Raw genomic sequence first — 13,190 nt, forward strand, 5'->3', positions numbered from 1 at the left:
ATGGGCATTTCATTGAATCTATAAATGGCTTTTGGCAGGATAATCATTTTCACAGTATTAATTCTTCTAATCCATGAACATGGGAGATCCTTCCATCTCCTGGTGTCTTCCTCAATCTCTTTAATGATTTAAAAATTTCATTGTATAGATCTTTGGTGTATTTTGTCAGATTTATTCCAAGTTATTTTATTTTTTTGCAGCAATTATGAATGGGAGCATTTCCCTGTATTCTTTCTCCAAATGCTTGTTATTGGTATATGGAAAGGCTACTGATTTTTGTAGATTGATTTTATAATCTGCCACTATACTGAAAGTGTTTATCAGTTCTGGGAATGAAACTTTTGGGATCTCTTAGATATAGTGTCATATCATCTCCAAAAGTGATAGTTTGACCTCTTCTTTTCCAATTGGTACTCCTTTAATTTTCTTCTCCTGTCTTACTGCTCTAGCAAGAGTTTCAAGCACTATGTTGAAAAGGAGTGAGATAGTGGACATCCTTGTCTGGTTGCTAATTTTAAAGGGAATGCTTCCATTTTTTTCTCCATTTAGAATATTGGCTGTGGGTTTATTGTCTATAGCTTTAATTATGTTGAGGTGTGTTCCTTCCAGTTCAATTCCCTCTAGGACTTTGAACATAAATCCATGCTGAATTTTGTCAGAAGTCTTTTCTGCATCTATTGAGATGATGATGTGGTTTTTGTCTTTGAGTCCATTTATATGATTAATGATGTTTATTGACTTGCGTATATTGAACCATCCCTGCATTTCTGGGATAAAGCCTACTTGATCTTGGTGAATGATCTTTTTGATGTGTGTCTGTATGCGGTTTGCATGTATTTTGTTGAGAATTTTTGCTTGTATGTTCATTAAGGATATGGGTCTATAGTTTTCTCTTTTGGTTGTGTCTTTACCTGGCTTTGGTATTACAGTGATGGTGGCTTCACAGAAGGAATTTGGAAGCTATCCCTCCTTTTCTACCTTTTAGAATAAATTATGTAGTATTGGATGTAGATCTTCTTTAAAAGCCTGATAGAATTCTGCTGTAAATCCATCTGGTCCTGGGCTTTTTTTAAATGGAATATTTTGTATTATTGTTTCAATTTCTTTCTGTATTATTGGTCTGTTTAAGCTGTTAATCTCTTCTTTAGTTTTGGTGGTACCCATGCCTTTAGATATCCATCCATTTCTTTTAGGTTTTCAAATTTAGTAGCATATAGGTTTTTTAAAGTATTCCCTTATAATGTTCTGTATCTTTCTGGTGTCTGCTGTGATGTTTCCCCCTTCATCTCTGATTTTGTGGATTTGGAGGTGCTCTTTCTTTCTTTTGGTTAACTGGGCTAGCAGTCTGTCAATCTTGTTCATCTTTTCAAAGAACCAGCCCTTGGATTCATTGATTCTTTGCATTATTTTCTTTATTTTGATTTCATTAATTCTTGAGTTGAGTGTTAGGTCATTTCTTTGGGCTCCTTCTAACTTTGTAATGTAGGCACTTAGAGCTATAAACTTCCCTCTTAAGACTGCTTTTAATGTGTCCCAGAGGTTGTGTTGTGTTGTATTGTCCTTTTTGGTGAATTCCAGGAATGCTTTTATTTCTTTCTTAATTTCTTCTTTGACCTACTCATTGTTTAGGTGTGTGTGTTGTTCAATCGCCACGAGTTCGTGTAGTGACTAGGGCTTCGTCCAATGTTGATTTTGAGTGTTATTGCTTTGTGGTCTGATAGAATGCATGGAATTATTTCAATATTGCGTATTTGTTGAGGTTTGTTTTGTGGCCCAGTATGTGGTCAATCTTTGAAAAAGTTCCATGAGGTTCTGAGTAGAAAGTCTGTTCTTTGGTCTTTGGGTGGAATAATTGAAAGATGTCTGTTAGGTCCACTTGATGTATGGTATCATTTAATTCAGACACCTCTCTGTTAATTCTTTGTCCAGTTGACCTGTCTAATAGAGACAGTGGAGTATTGAAGTCCCCTATTACTGTGTTGGGGTTAATCTGTGTCTTGAAGTCCTGTAGTGTTGTTTTTATGAATTTGGGTGCACCAGAATTTGGTGCATATATGTTAAGGACTATAATATCTTCTTGGTTAACTGTTCATTTGATCAGAATGAAGTGACCTTCCTTATCACTTCTGATTAGTTTTACTTTGAAGTCTATTTTGTCAGATATTAGAATTGCAACCCCTTCTTGTTTCTTAGTGCCTGGAATATTTCTTTTCCATCCTTTTACCTTAAGGTAGTGCCTGTCCTTGAAGGTGAGATGGGTTTCTTGCAGACAGCAAAACGATGGATTTTGTTTCTTAATCCATTCACTTAGCCTGTATCTTTTGACTGGGGAGTTTAGTCCATTGATATTTAAGGTTATTATTGAAAGGTGTGTATTGGTTGCTGTCATTTTGATTGCTGTTTGTGTTCTCTGTGTAATTGTATATTTCCTAGATTATATCTTTATTTTCTTTTGTTGTCCCTAGGGTATAGTTCTTTCTCTCTCTGCTCTCTGTATTGCTTCAAGTAGTCTTTGAAGGGCTGGTTTTGTGGACATGTATTTCAGGCTGTTTGTGTCATGGAAGACTTTTCTTTCCCCCTCAACTATAATAGACATTTTGGCTGGGTAAAGTAATCTGGGTTGACATCTGTGGTCATTTAAAACTGGGAATACTATGCTCCAGGCTCCAGGATCAGATGTTCTCAGGCTTTCTCCTTACGTCTGGATCCCTCCAGGAAAGATGCTGCCCTCAGGAATTTGGGGGCTGGACTGGGCTGGGAGCAGGGCCCAGGAAAGATGCTGGTCTTAGGAAGCTGGTGGCTGTGCCACCCAGGGGTGCAAAGGGAGGTGGGTGCAGGAAGAGGCACCAGGGGCTCCCGAGGACTACTGGGAGGAACTGGGTTGGTCTGGATGCAAAGGATCACCTGTTTAAGATCTGGTCAATACCATTAACCTGAAATTCTTCTCCTTCCTCTATTCTTGTGATCCATATGTTTGTGGTCTTTTCATGGTGTCCCACATCTCTTGCATATTCCATCCTGTGTTTTAAAAAATTTTCCGTACTCTTTGCTTGAGTGGTCCAGTTCTTTAACTTTATCCTCCATTGTTGATATTCTGTTTTCCAGTACATTCATTCTAGAAGTGAGGCTTTCTCCTGTTGTTTCAAGTTGGCTTATTGAGTTTTACACTTCCTTCTTCATTTCTGCCTGAGTTTTCTTCAGTGTTTCTGGCTCTTTTGTGGATTCATTCAGAAGTTTATCCCTATCTTCTTTTAGCTCTTTGATTTGTTTGTGTGTTCTTTAAATTTGTTGAATTCCTTGATCATGTTTATGATTGTTCTCTTAAATTCAGTGTCCTAGGTTATCTCTAGGGCATTCTCCTTATAGAACTCTTCTACGTGATTGGTGGGGTTTGGTGGGGACATAGTGTTTTGGCTTTCCATTTTATTATTCTTTCATTGTGGTTTTGGCATGTGAATTTCTTTTGTTTATGATTCTGATATGAGAATTATATCAGACTATTGGGGTGCCTAGATCATTTATTAGTTATGTCAAGCTGATTGGTACAGGGTTCAGGTTCTCTCAGGTTTAATTTGGAGGGAACTGATGGCTTCACATCAGCTATTCAGGGCACCCACAGAAGCCCAATTCAGGTTCCAGTCAGGTATACTCAGGCTTCCTTCACCATGCGGAGGCAGGATCCAGGATCTCTCATACATTCCTGTGTGTTGTCAACCCTATGTCAGAGGGAGGCTAGAGGGGAGCTAGAACTCTACACTCTCTGGTGGTCTGCTGAGATCCCAGCCTTAGCCTACCAAAGGCAGATCTGCCTTGGGGCCTTGGGAGGGGCCTCACAAAATCCCAGGTAGGGAGATGGTATGGTGCAATTAGGGGAAGCTCATCACCATGTGGAGGCAGGATCTGGGGGCTGTCAGGCTGTCCCCTGGGTTCTCAGGCCCTCTGGTAGTTGGAGGCCAAAACCCCGCACTCTCTGGTGGTCTGCTAAGCTCCTAACCGCTACCCTGATGGAGGTCCGAACCCACCCTCTCAGGCTGTCTACTAGGATCGATTTAAGACCTTATACATACTTACACCTTACTGATAATTGCTCACAAAGCATTTTTTTCTCTATTTAATTTAGAATATTTTTTCCAGGTTAAGTTAGCAAAAGTGGGCTCTTGCACACATACTCTGTCTGGAGCACCTCATTTGACTTCAATGCGTGCCGTTTATTTTCCCCTGAATCCCGTTCTATAAACTGGCACAATGAGGGCTACTCTGGGGAATGTTCTCAAGTTTAATGAAAATGTAGGTAGGACCTGTGTGTGATGCCTGGAAGATGGTTGGTTCTCACAGGTTCTCAAGTCTTCACTCAGCCATGTGATGAGCAGCCTAGAAAGGTAGAGAGCCAGGTCCTTTTTAGATATTTTCTTGAGGATGAGTTTTGTAGAAGAAACCTATCTAAATTATTGTCTGCTGTTTTACTTTAATTGAGATTGTCAAGACCCCTGAACTTCCTCAGGTAACCTCACACATACATTTGTCAGGAAATGGAGATCATTTTCTCCTTAGCAGTGGAACTTTAAAAATTTTTTTTCATAGTGGGCATGCTAGGAAATGCCTTTAATGCCAGTACTTGGGAGGCAGAGGCAGGCAGAGATCTGTGAGTTTGAGGCCAGCCTGGCCTATAGAGTGAGTTCCAGGCCAGCTGGGGCTATAGGAAGACCCTTTCTGAAAAACAAACAAACAAAAAACCGAAGAATTTTTTTTCATTAACTTTTTTGTTATTCATTTACTTAATTTTTGGACAGACTCCCAATATGTAGGCCAAGCCGGCCTCCAAACTCATGATCCCCTGCCTCAGCTTTCCTAGTGCTGGGATTGCAGGCTCGTACCACCTCACCTAGCTAGAAGCAGGGCTTTTCATTTGCTGCCTCCTGCTGTGGTGTGCATGTGCTTTTTCATGTTTTGGGTGATTCACTGTATTTTGGTTGTGAATTTTAATAGTACATTTCTCCATAGGTCAAATAAATATACTGCAACTCTTCCAGCTTTGCTGCTTGCCAGACCCAAAGAAGGCAAGGTAGAGAGCGTTCCCCTGGCTTCCACTCAGGTGCAAGATGTGCTTCGGATAATAGCAAGTGCACTACTGGAAACATTTGTGAGTAGATTGTATATGATGAGGAGACTATTTGAAATAGAATCCAGATCAATTAATGGTAATATATATTAGCAAACAGTTCTCCAGCTTTTGTGGTACCAGGTATGTTTTGTGACGTTCTGTGACCTGAATATTTGGGTGGTTTGGCTCTGTTTGCACAGCTTTTCTAGTTTGCTGCAAGTTTACATGACCTGTCAAGGATAGTGTAACTGGGGTCCAGCTGAAGTGCTGAATGTAGGGTGGGCCTGTTACAATGCAAATGGATTCTAGAAAGTCATGCTTCCAGTTCCTTACTGGCTTGTAAAGTGCCTTCTCTGCTTCTGAGTTTCCATGTGTGTACGAAGGTCAGTGTAGTACCTGCTGTGGAGTTACTATGAGGACGAAGATGTGATGTGTACAGTGCTTTGTGTACAGTGTCTGGCCTCTGGCAAATACTCAACAGCTACCATTACTGTTTATATAGTTTTAAAATAAAATATTGCCTTATGAAAGAACTTTGTAATGGATTTGAAGGCACAACAGTTGTAACTTGGATTACTTGATTCCAGTAACTAGAATATTGCACATTTGTATGCCTGCCTTTCTAAAGTGACTGCAGAAGCACTCTGAGCTCTCAATTCTGAGTGAATGGTCTTCTGTTATGTTTCTTGTTTTCATGGTCTAGATAGCAATAGATTGGGGCTCAGAAGACATAAGGTTGTTTTTTGTATTTGTTTTAGCACACCTTTAATTATGCCAAAATCCACACATTTGGAAACAATAAATTATTATTTTAAGTAGTTATGAATATTAAAAACAAAGGTTATAATTTCAAAATTTAGTGTATAGCTATATACACAGCTGAAAATTTTTGCTGTTTATTGGCTATTCTGGGTCCAGATTTTAACATGAATTATTACAAGTGTTAAATGTGTTCTCAAAGTCTATTAGTAATTTTATTTTTAATACAAGTCATTATTGTGAAGTAGGATTGAATAAGAAACTTAAGATTTCATAGTTGTTAGCTTACGCGCTGTGGTAGAATCTGTAAATGTGCATGTGCTTGAATTACATTTTAAAAACTACAGTTGCATGAATGATTTGAATGTTATTTTATGCTGCATCATGCCTTTTTTTCTTTTTTTTAGTTTTTTTTTTTTTTTTTTTTTTTTTTTTTGGTGCTTCTTTTTAACAGCCAGAAATCACTGTGGAAAATCTTCCTGCCTATTTAAAACTTCAGAAACCATTACTTCTCTGGTTCAGTGATGGCAACATAAATCCACAGTATAGGCACACAGTTCTGACACTAGTGAAATGGAAACAGTTGGAGTCAGTTATGCCTTGCTGGTTAAATTTGTAAGTATAAGTAAATATTATTTGAGGTGAAGGGGGGCACAGATGTGGTGGTACATCCTGTAGTTTTAGCACTGGGGAGGCTGATGCAAGAAGATAGTGAGTTCTCAAGGCCAACCTGGGCTACATCAAGTAAAGAAAGTATAATTATTACATTTTCATTAGGAAATGAAATTCTGAAACCCTCCCTACCTTTGGAGTTAATGTGAACCTAAATATGGCATCATGATGTTTTAGTAACTAATGTCTCTCAGGTAAGGTCCAAGATGAGTTTGTTTTAGAGTACATGTTATTCTACAATAATTTTAAAATATTTTTCTGATTTTAAAAGTAACTTACGTCCATTGAAAACACAGACAAATAAAAAAATAAACATTGTGATATTTTGGCTTTTTCAGGCTTCACCACTTCTTATGGCACCTTCCTCTGTGTTGTTAAAAGTCCTGCTGATAATGTTAGAGAAAGGTTTCAGTACATACCCTCAGTGGTATTTCTTGGCAAGTTTTCTAGATGAATGATTGGTGTGAACAAGGGATATACACTGTCTGTTGTTCAGACTTAGGTGAAAGACATGCTTTCCTTTTTAAGTTATTTGAAAAATAACAAACACATGACAATGTTCATTTTTGCTATGGAGTTTTATTAATAGTACATCTTACTCTTGGAGGCAAAATTCTTCTGATAATTATCATTATAGGTATCAAAAGTAGTGTTTTACGTAAGGTGAAACATGCTGCGTTAGGATAGTTAGGCATCTTTAACGTGGTTTTCTTGTAGGAACACAATTATTTTTTCATCTCTTTAATTTGAAATTAATCTCCCCCCTCCAGGAAGTTAACAGTCTTAAGGAAAAATTCATAGAAAGAAAGCATCTTGTTACAGTTATGCAACAAGTTATTTATTGAGCTGACAGGTGATGAGATACTTAGTAGCTAAACTTTAAGAGGAAGCTATTGATTGCGCCAAGCCTGTGCTGAAAAGGCCATGGGGCTCTGCTTTCTTTTCATGGAAAGTCACTGGCAGCCTTTTTTCTCATATCAGAGAATTCTCCATATTATAGAAAACTTTTATTTAAAGAATCTGATTACTAATATCATAGTTCTGGACCTTTTGGAGGAAGTCTTTTCATAAACTTACTGGCATGGTAATAATTAAGTTTAATGTTCTATAAAGTATTTGCATTTTTTGTTATGGAAGGAATAATTAATGTTCAGTTGCTCCCTTTTGCAGAAATAGTACTCCAGTGGGGAGGGAAATCCTGAAGACTTACTTTGGCCCTCTGCCCCCACTTCCTCAGCTGCTTTTGGTGAATCTGCATTCAGGTGGCCAAGTATACGCATTCCCTTCAAATCAGTCTGTAACTGAACACAACCTTTTATCGTGGCTTAAGAAGTTAGAAGTAGGACTACAAAATCCTATCAGTAAGTTTTCTGTTTTCTTTAATACGTATAATTCTGTGTTTTGTTGCACAGATTTTAAACTCCAATTATAGCTAATAAATATGAGAATGAGTTGAGTTCTGCTGTTTGTTGTCTTCAGTATTACTGAGAGCATTTTCTGTGGAACAGTCTAGGCTGGAGATGTGAAACCCCAATGGACACAGCTGACTCACTACTGAGGCCTCTTTCTTTTGAATTCTCTCCTTTGAGTCTGTGTTGCTTGTGTAGCCAATATCTTCAAAGATTCGATTCTTCCACGTAGTTAAAAAAAATGCCACAGTGGGAGCATTGACCTTACCAAAGTGAAATCTTTTGTGCCGTTTTTAAGTTATAGGTGTTACAGGACTGTTTTCAAAACAGCTTTTTCATATGCATGATAGTTTGTTGGCTTTCTATAAGGAAAGTTAGAACATTTTATAAATAGCACATTATTTTATAAAACTCTTGAGTGTTCTAAAAATATGTGGCCAGCCGCTGTCTGTTTATAGTTCAGTTGACTCCATGCCACTTTAAAATTATTCCTTATCTATAATTACTTTAAAAATGAACCTAGTTTCGGGCTGGAGAGACGGCTCAGTGGTTAAGAGCACTGACTGCTCTTGCAGAGGACCCAGGTTTGATTCCCGGTACCCATATGGCGGCTACCAACCGTCCTTAACACCAGTTCCAGGGGAATCCAACACCCTCTTCTGACCTCCGCGGCACTGCATGACACGGGTGCACTCACATACACGCAGGCAATACACTCGTACACATAAAAAATAAAAATGGCCGGGTGTGGTGGCGCACGCCTTTAATCCCAGCACTCGGGAGGTGGAGGCAGGCGGATATCTGTGAGTTCAAGGCCAGCCTGGTCTACATAGTGAGTTCCAGGACAGCTGGGGCTATAGGGAGACCCTGTCTCATAATAATAATAATAATAATAATTCAGCAACATTAAAAAAATAAAAAATAAAAATAATAAATAAAATATTAAAAAAAATGAACCTAGTTTCACGAAGTGTTTGAAAAGGATATCAATTAAAGATTTGAAAACAAAATGCTTAATCTGTAAGCCACTACTAGTATGAATTACAAATATATTCCAAAATACTTTTTCTGGAATGATTCATAGAAATAGTTACTTTTGGAGCCAGGGAGATGGCTCAGTTGGTAGTGCTTGCTCTGAAAGCATGAAGACCTGAGATTGACCTTTAGCATTCAAATAAAAAAGCCAGCTGCAAATAAAAAAGCCAGGTGTGGCTACATCACCTGTAATCCCATTGTTGGGGAGGCAGAAACTGGCAGAATCAGTGAGCTCCAGGTTCAATTGAGAGACCCTGATCAAAAAATAAGGTGAAGAGAGACTGAAGAAGATACCCATGGTCCACTTCTGGCCTCCATGTGCACTCCCACACATGTACACACACATACATAAACACAGACACACATAAAAAGACATATTCAAAAAATACTTTAAAAACAAAATACTTTTTAGGAGAGCAAGACTCTCATAGGAAAAGTTTATAATTTTAAAGATTTAATTTACAACTGTAAGAAGGTAGAACAGGGCTGGAGAGATGGCTCAGCGGTTAAGAACACTGGCTGTTCCTGCAGAAGACGTGGGTTTGAATCCCAGTACCCACATGGCTGCTAACAAGTGTCGTAGCTCCACTTCCAGGGGATCTGACAGCCTCTTTGGTCCTCTGCAGGCATTGTACGACACAGGTACACTTACCTGCATGCAGGCCATACATGCATACACATAAAATAAAAATAAAATATTTTAATAAAGAAGGTAGAACAGTTCTCTAAATGGGCATAATTAGATATATATGCAATAATAATAAAGAGGTCAGGTTATAAATATGTACATATGTATATACATGTAATAATAATTAAGAGGTCAGGATATTGAAAGGGAGTAGGAGGAATGTGGGAGGAGTTAGAAGGGGGAGAGAAGGGGTGGAAATGATCTAAATACAGTACTCATGTATGAAATTCTAAAACAATTTTAAAAATTAATATATAGTTTCATCTGTAGTAAATACCTTTGTGACTATGGATTGTCCTCTTTAAAACAGATTGAAATTTGGTCATCATTTGGGCTGTATTAGAAGGTGGATCTGTAGTAAGAGGGGTTATGAAATAGGGCTCTGTGAATAAAGTAATACCTTTCATGAGGAAGTAGAGTAGCTCTTCTGGGACTCTGACCTTCGTTTCTCTTCCACACCCACTCACTTCTGTTCTGCCTCCACTGTTGAAGCAGCGCAAGGCTCTTTCCAGATGCAACCCTCTGACCTGGAACCTCCTAGCCGCCAGAACCACGAGTCTAAAAAAAACTTTTCTTTTTAAATAACCCAGACTCAGATATTCTGTTATAACAGGCAACAGAATAAGACAAGTACTCACTACATAAATTCTTAACTTCCATATGTTGAGTCCCATTCTTGTACACTGAGTTAATTCAGACTTTTATAGCTTACCTTTGTTTTCAGTGGTCTTGGAGTATTTTAGCCTGGTGATATTTTATGAAGCTCATTACTCCCTTTGAGTTGACACTGTATTTTTCACATTTGATTTAATGATTGATGGTGGGTTTTACAGTCTCACCCGACTCTTATGTGGGATGTACCCATAGATGCATGTATTTCTATTTTGTGTAATTGCTGAAGTGGGGTGATGAATGCTGGATTTACTTGTTTTACAAGGAAACACTGATTTTTTTTTTAAAAAAGACTGGAGTAGGGAGGGAAGCAGGAGATTTTACATTTTAACTCTTGCACTGGCCTATCTGTAATGTTTTAAAATTAAAAAAAAATATTTTATTATTTTTATTTTATGTGTATTAGTGTATTGCCTGTGTGTAGGTGGGTGCACCCATGTCATGCAGTACCTGACAAGGTCAGAAGAGGGCATTGGATCCCCTGGAACTGAAGTTACAGAGGGCTGTTAACTGTCATGTGGGTGCTGGGTCTCGAGCCTCAGTCCTCTGCAAGACCAGCCAGTGCTCTTAACCACTGAACCATCTCTCCAGCCCTGTATTACACATATTATTATTGTTTTCTTAAACCCTTCAAGGGCCAGCTGACAGTAAGATAATGAATCTTTTTGTTCTTATTAATGCTTATCCTTGTAGAAAACTAAATGGAGTGTAACTGTAATGCTAAAAAAATGAAAACAAAGGCTGGGGAGATGGCTCAGTGTCTGAGTGCTTGCTCTGAAATCAAGAGAATTTGAGTACGAATCCCCAGCACCACATAAAAGCTCAGCATTGGCTGCATGTGTCTATAACCTGTGTTAAGGTGGAGACAGTCAGATCCTGGGACCTTGATGGCCAGACAGTTTAGCTGACATGGTGAGCTTCACATTCAGTGAGACCCTGTCTCAAAAAGTAAGGTGGAGAGTGATAGAGGATGGGAATGGACATCCTCCTCTGGCCTCTGCGTGCACACTGACAGGTGTGCATACACCCTCCCCGTGCACTACACACATACGCACACACATGTGAAGACTAAGCAGGCCCGCCTACAGTATATACGTTGAAAACATGCCATTTTCTAGTACACTCACATGATGATTTTATTGCTTGGTCATTAACCTTGGTTGTCTTCTCATTCCAGCAATTTTATCTGCTCAAGAATGGAGACCTCCTCTTCCAGCCTATGATTTTCTAAGTATGATAGATGCTGCCGTGCCTCAACATCCCTCTAGCAAAGTTCCTGAGTGTCCGAAAGAAACAGAAGTGCAGAGTAATGAGCAACAACAGGAAGATAAATCAACAACCAGAAGACAGCCCATTGAAACACTGAGAATAAAGCACTGGAATAGAAATAATGTACTGAAGGAAACAGAAAAGTCATTTCAACATGAGAAAGAGTTATAAGCTGATCTTACAGGGATACCCTTTCTTTTTGGCCTGAAAGACTCCAGATTTATTTCAGTACGGAATAGTACTAAGTCATGTCAGGTTTCTAGACAAGGGCCATCTGATAGAAATGTAATAGAAATCACATACATAAAGTTTTCTAGTAGCTACACTCAAAAAACATAACCTGGGCAGATGAAATTGATTCTAAAAAATGTATTTTACCCAGTAAGTATAACCACACAGCTTAATATAAAAATACTGAGAAATTTACTTTTTTCATACAAAGTGTTCAGAGTACAATGCATATTTTATACTTTGTGCATTTCTCACTATGGAGTAGCCATATTCCAAGTGCTTATTGGTCACAGGTGGTACATGGCCATTGTCAATATTGGGCAGCTCAGTATCAGACAAGCACTAGTGTAATTAACCTAGTACTAGCCCTGATATATGTGAATGAAAACCAAAATGTGTCTGTTGAAGCACTGTTGTTTCTACAGTGGAATCATACCGCTGGCAGATGTGTTTATTTTCCTGTAGTCATGTTAAAGCTGGTATTCTTCAGTATTGCCCTCTGGGTTCATTTGGCAAGGTCAAGAGACAGTTTCAATATCATGACTAGGGATGCTGCTGGCATAGACAGAGACTAGGAGTGCCCAAAGGCACATGCATTGGATGGCCTCCCCTACCATGTCAGTGTCAAGGATACATAATCCTATGTTCAGTTAACCTGCAACAAAGTGTACTCTCCAGAATCTCTGGTTCTGCTCAGTTACCATGTTTGTAAATTTTTATTTATTAAAGATAGGTATTAGGTGATCTTATCCTGATTATTATCTTACAAATTCATTTTTATATTTAAAAAGCAGTAATTCCCCCAAAAGACTCAACATACACATATATGCATATCTGTACATGTACATGTGTGTATATATATATATATATATAACATATGCATGTATTTTAAGGGGGTCATAAATATGCTCTTTTTAAGTTATAGTGCTAAATTTCAGATCAAACAGGAATTAAATATTCTGCTATCTACTCACAAAGAGAGAGGCCCCTGTATCTGAGCCATGTCTAAAATCCCGTCAGTTTTAGATGAATCATTTGGCCTCCCTGGGCTATAATGAGAGTGTAGAATTCTTCAACAGTTGATTTTTCATCCTAAATCGCATCATGTTGGATCGATTTGATTGTACTCTTTGCTCTCCCATTCTATGAGGTACTTGTTGAGAACATCAATTTGGTGCTCTACTGTATTTCTCCTCCTGAGGTCTGTTCTTTAAATTTTTTACATGGATGACTTGCGCAGTACAGCTGTGTTTATAAGTGGAATTTTATAGCTAAATTTCAATAAACCTATCCAGTGTATTTCGTTGTATCAGACTGACCCTTGAGCAGCCTCCCCCGCTCTTCCCCCAATGCG

The 13,190-nt window shown here is 38.5% G+C and overlaps 1 protein-coding gene across 3 annotated transcripts in view; it reads left to right on the forward strand.

The window, feature by feature from the left end:
* Txndc16 (thioredoxin domain containing 16) overlaps positions 1-12,325 on the forward strand; it is a 98,735-nt gene extending 86,410 nt beyond the window's left edge. For all 3 annotated transcript variants that reach the window (XM_008839575.3, XM_029566691.1, XM_008839576.3), the window contains exons 18-21: positions 5,002-5,140; positions 6,315-6,475; positions 7,703-7,893; positions 11,514-12,325. In XM_008839575.3, the coding sequence (XP_008837797.1) occupies positions 5,002-5,140; positions 6,315-6,475; positions 7,703-7,893; positions 11,514-11,776 (754 nt within the window). In that variant the 3' untranslated portion in view covers positions 11,777-12,325. The remainder of the gene's footprint in view (positions 1-5,001; positions 5,141-6,314; positions 6,476-7,702; positions 7,894-11,513) is intronic.
* Positions 12,326-13,190: the final 865 nt, after the last annotated feature.

Source organism: Nannospalax galili, unplaced genomic scaffold (assembly GCF_000622305.1).
Source record: "Nannospalax galili isolate Female #2095 unplaced genomic scaffold, S.galili_v1.0 scaffold336, whole genome shotgun sequence".
Taxonomy (NCBI): domain Eukaryota; kingdom Metazoa; phylum Chordata; class Mammalia; order Rodentia; family Spalacidae; genus Nannospalax; species Nannospalax galili.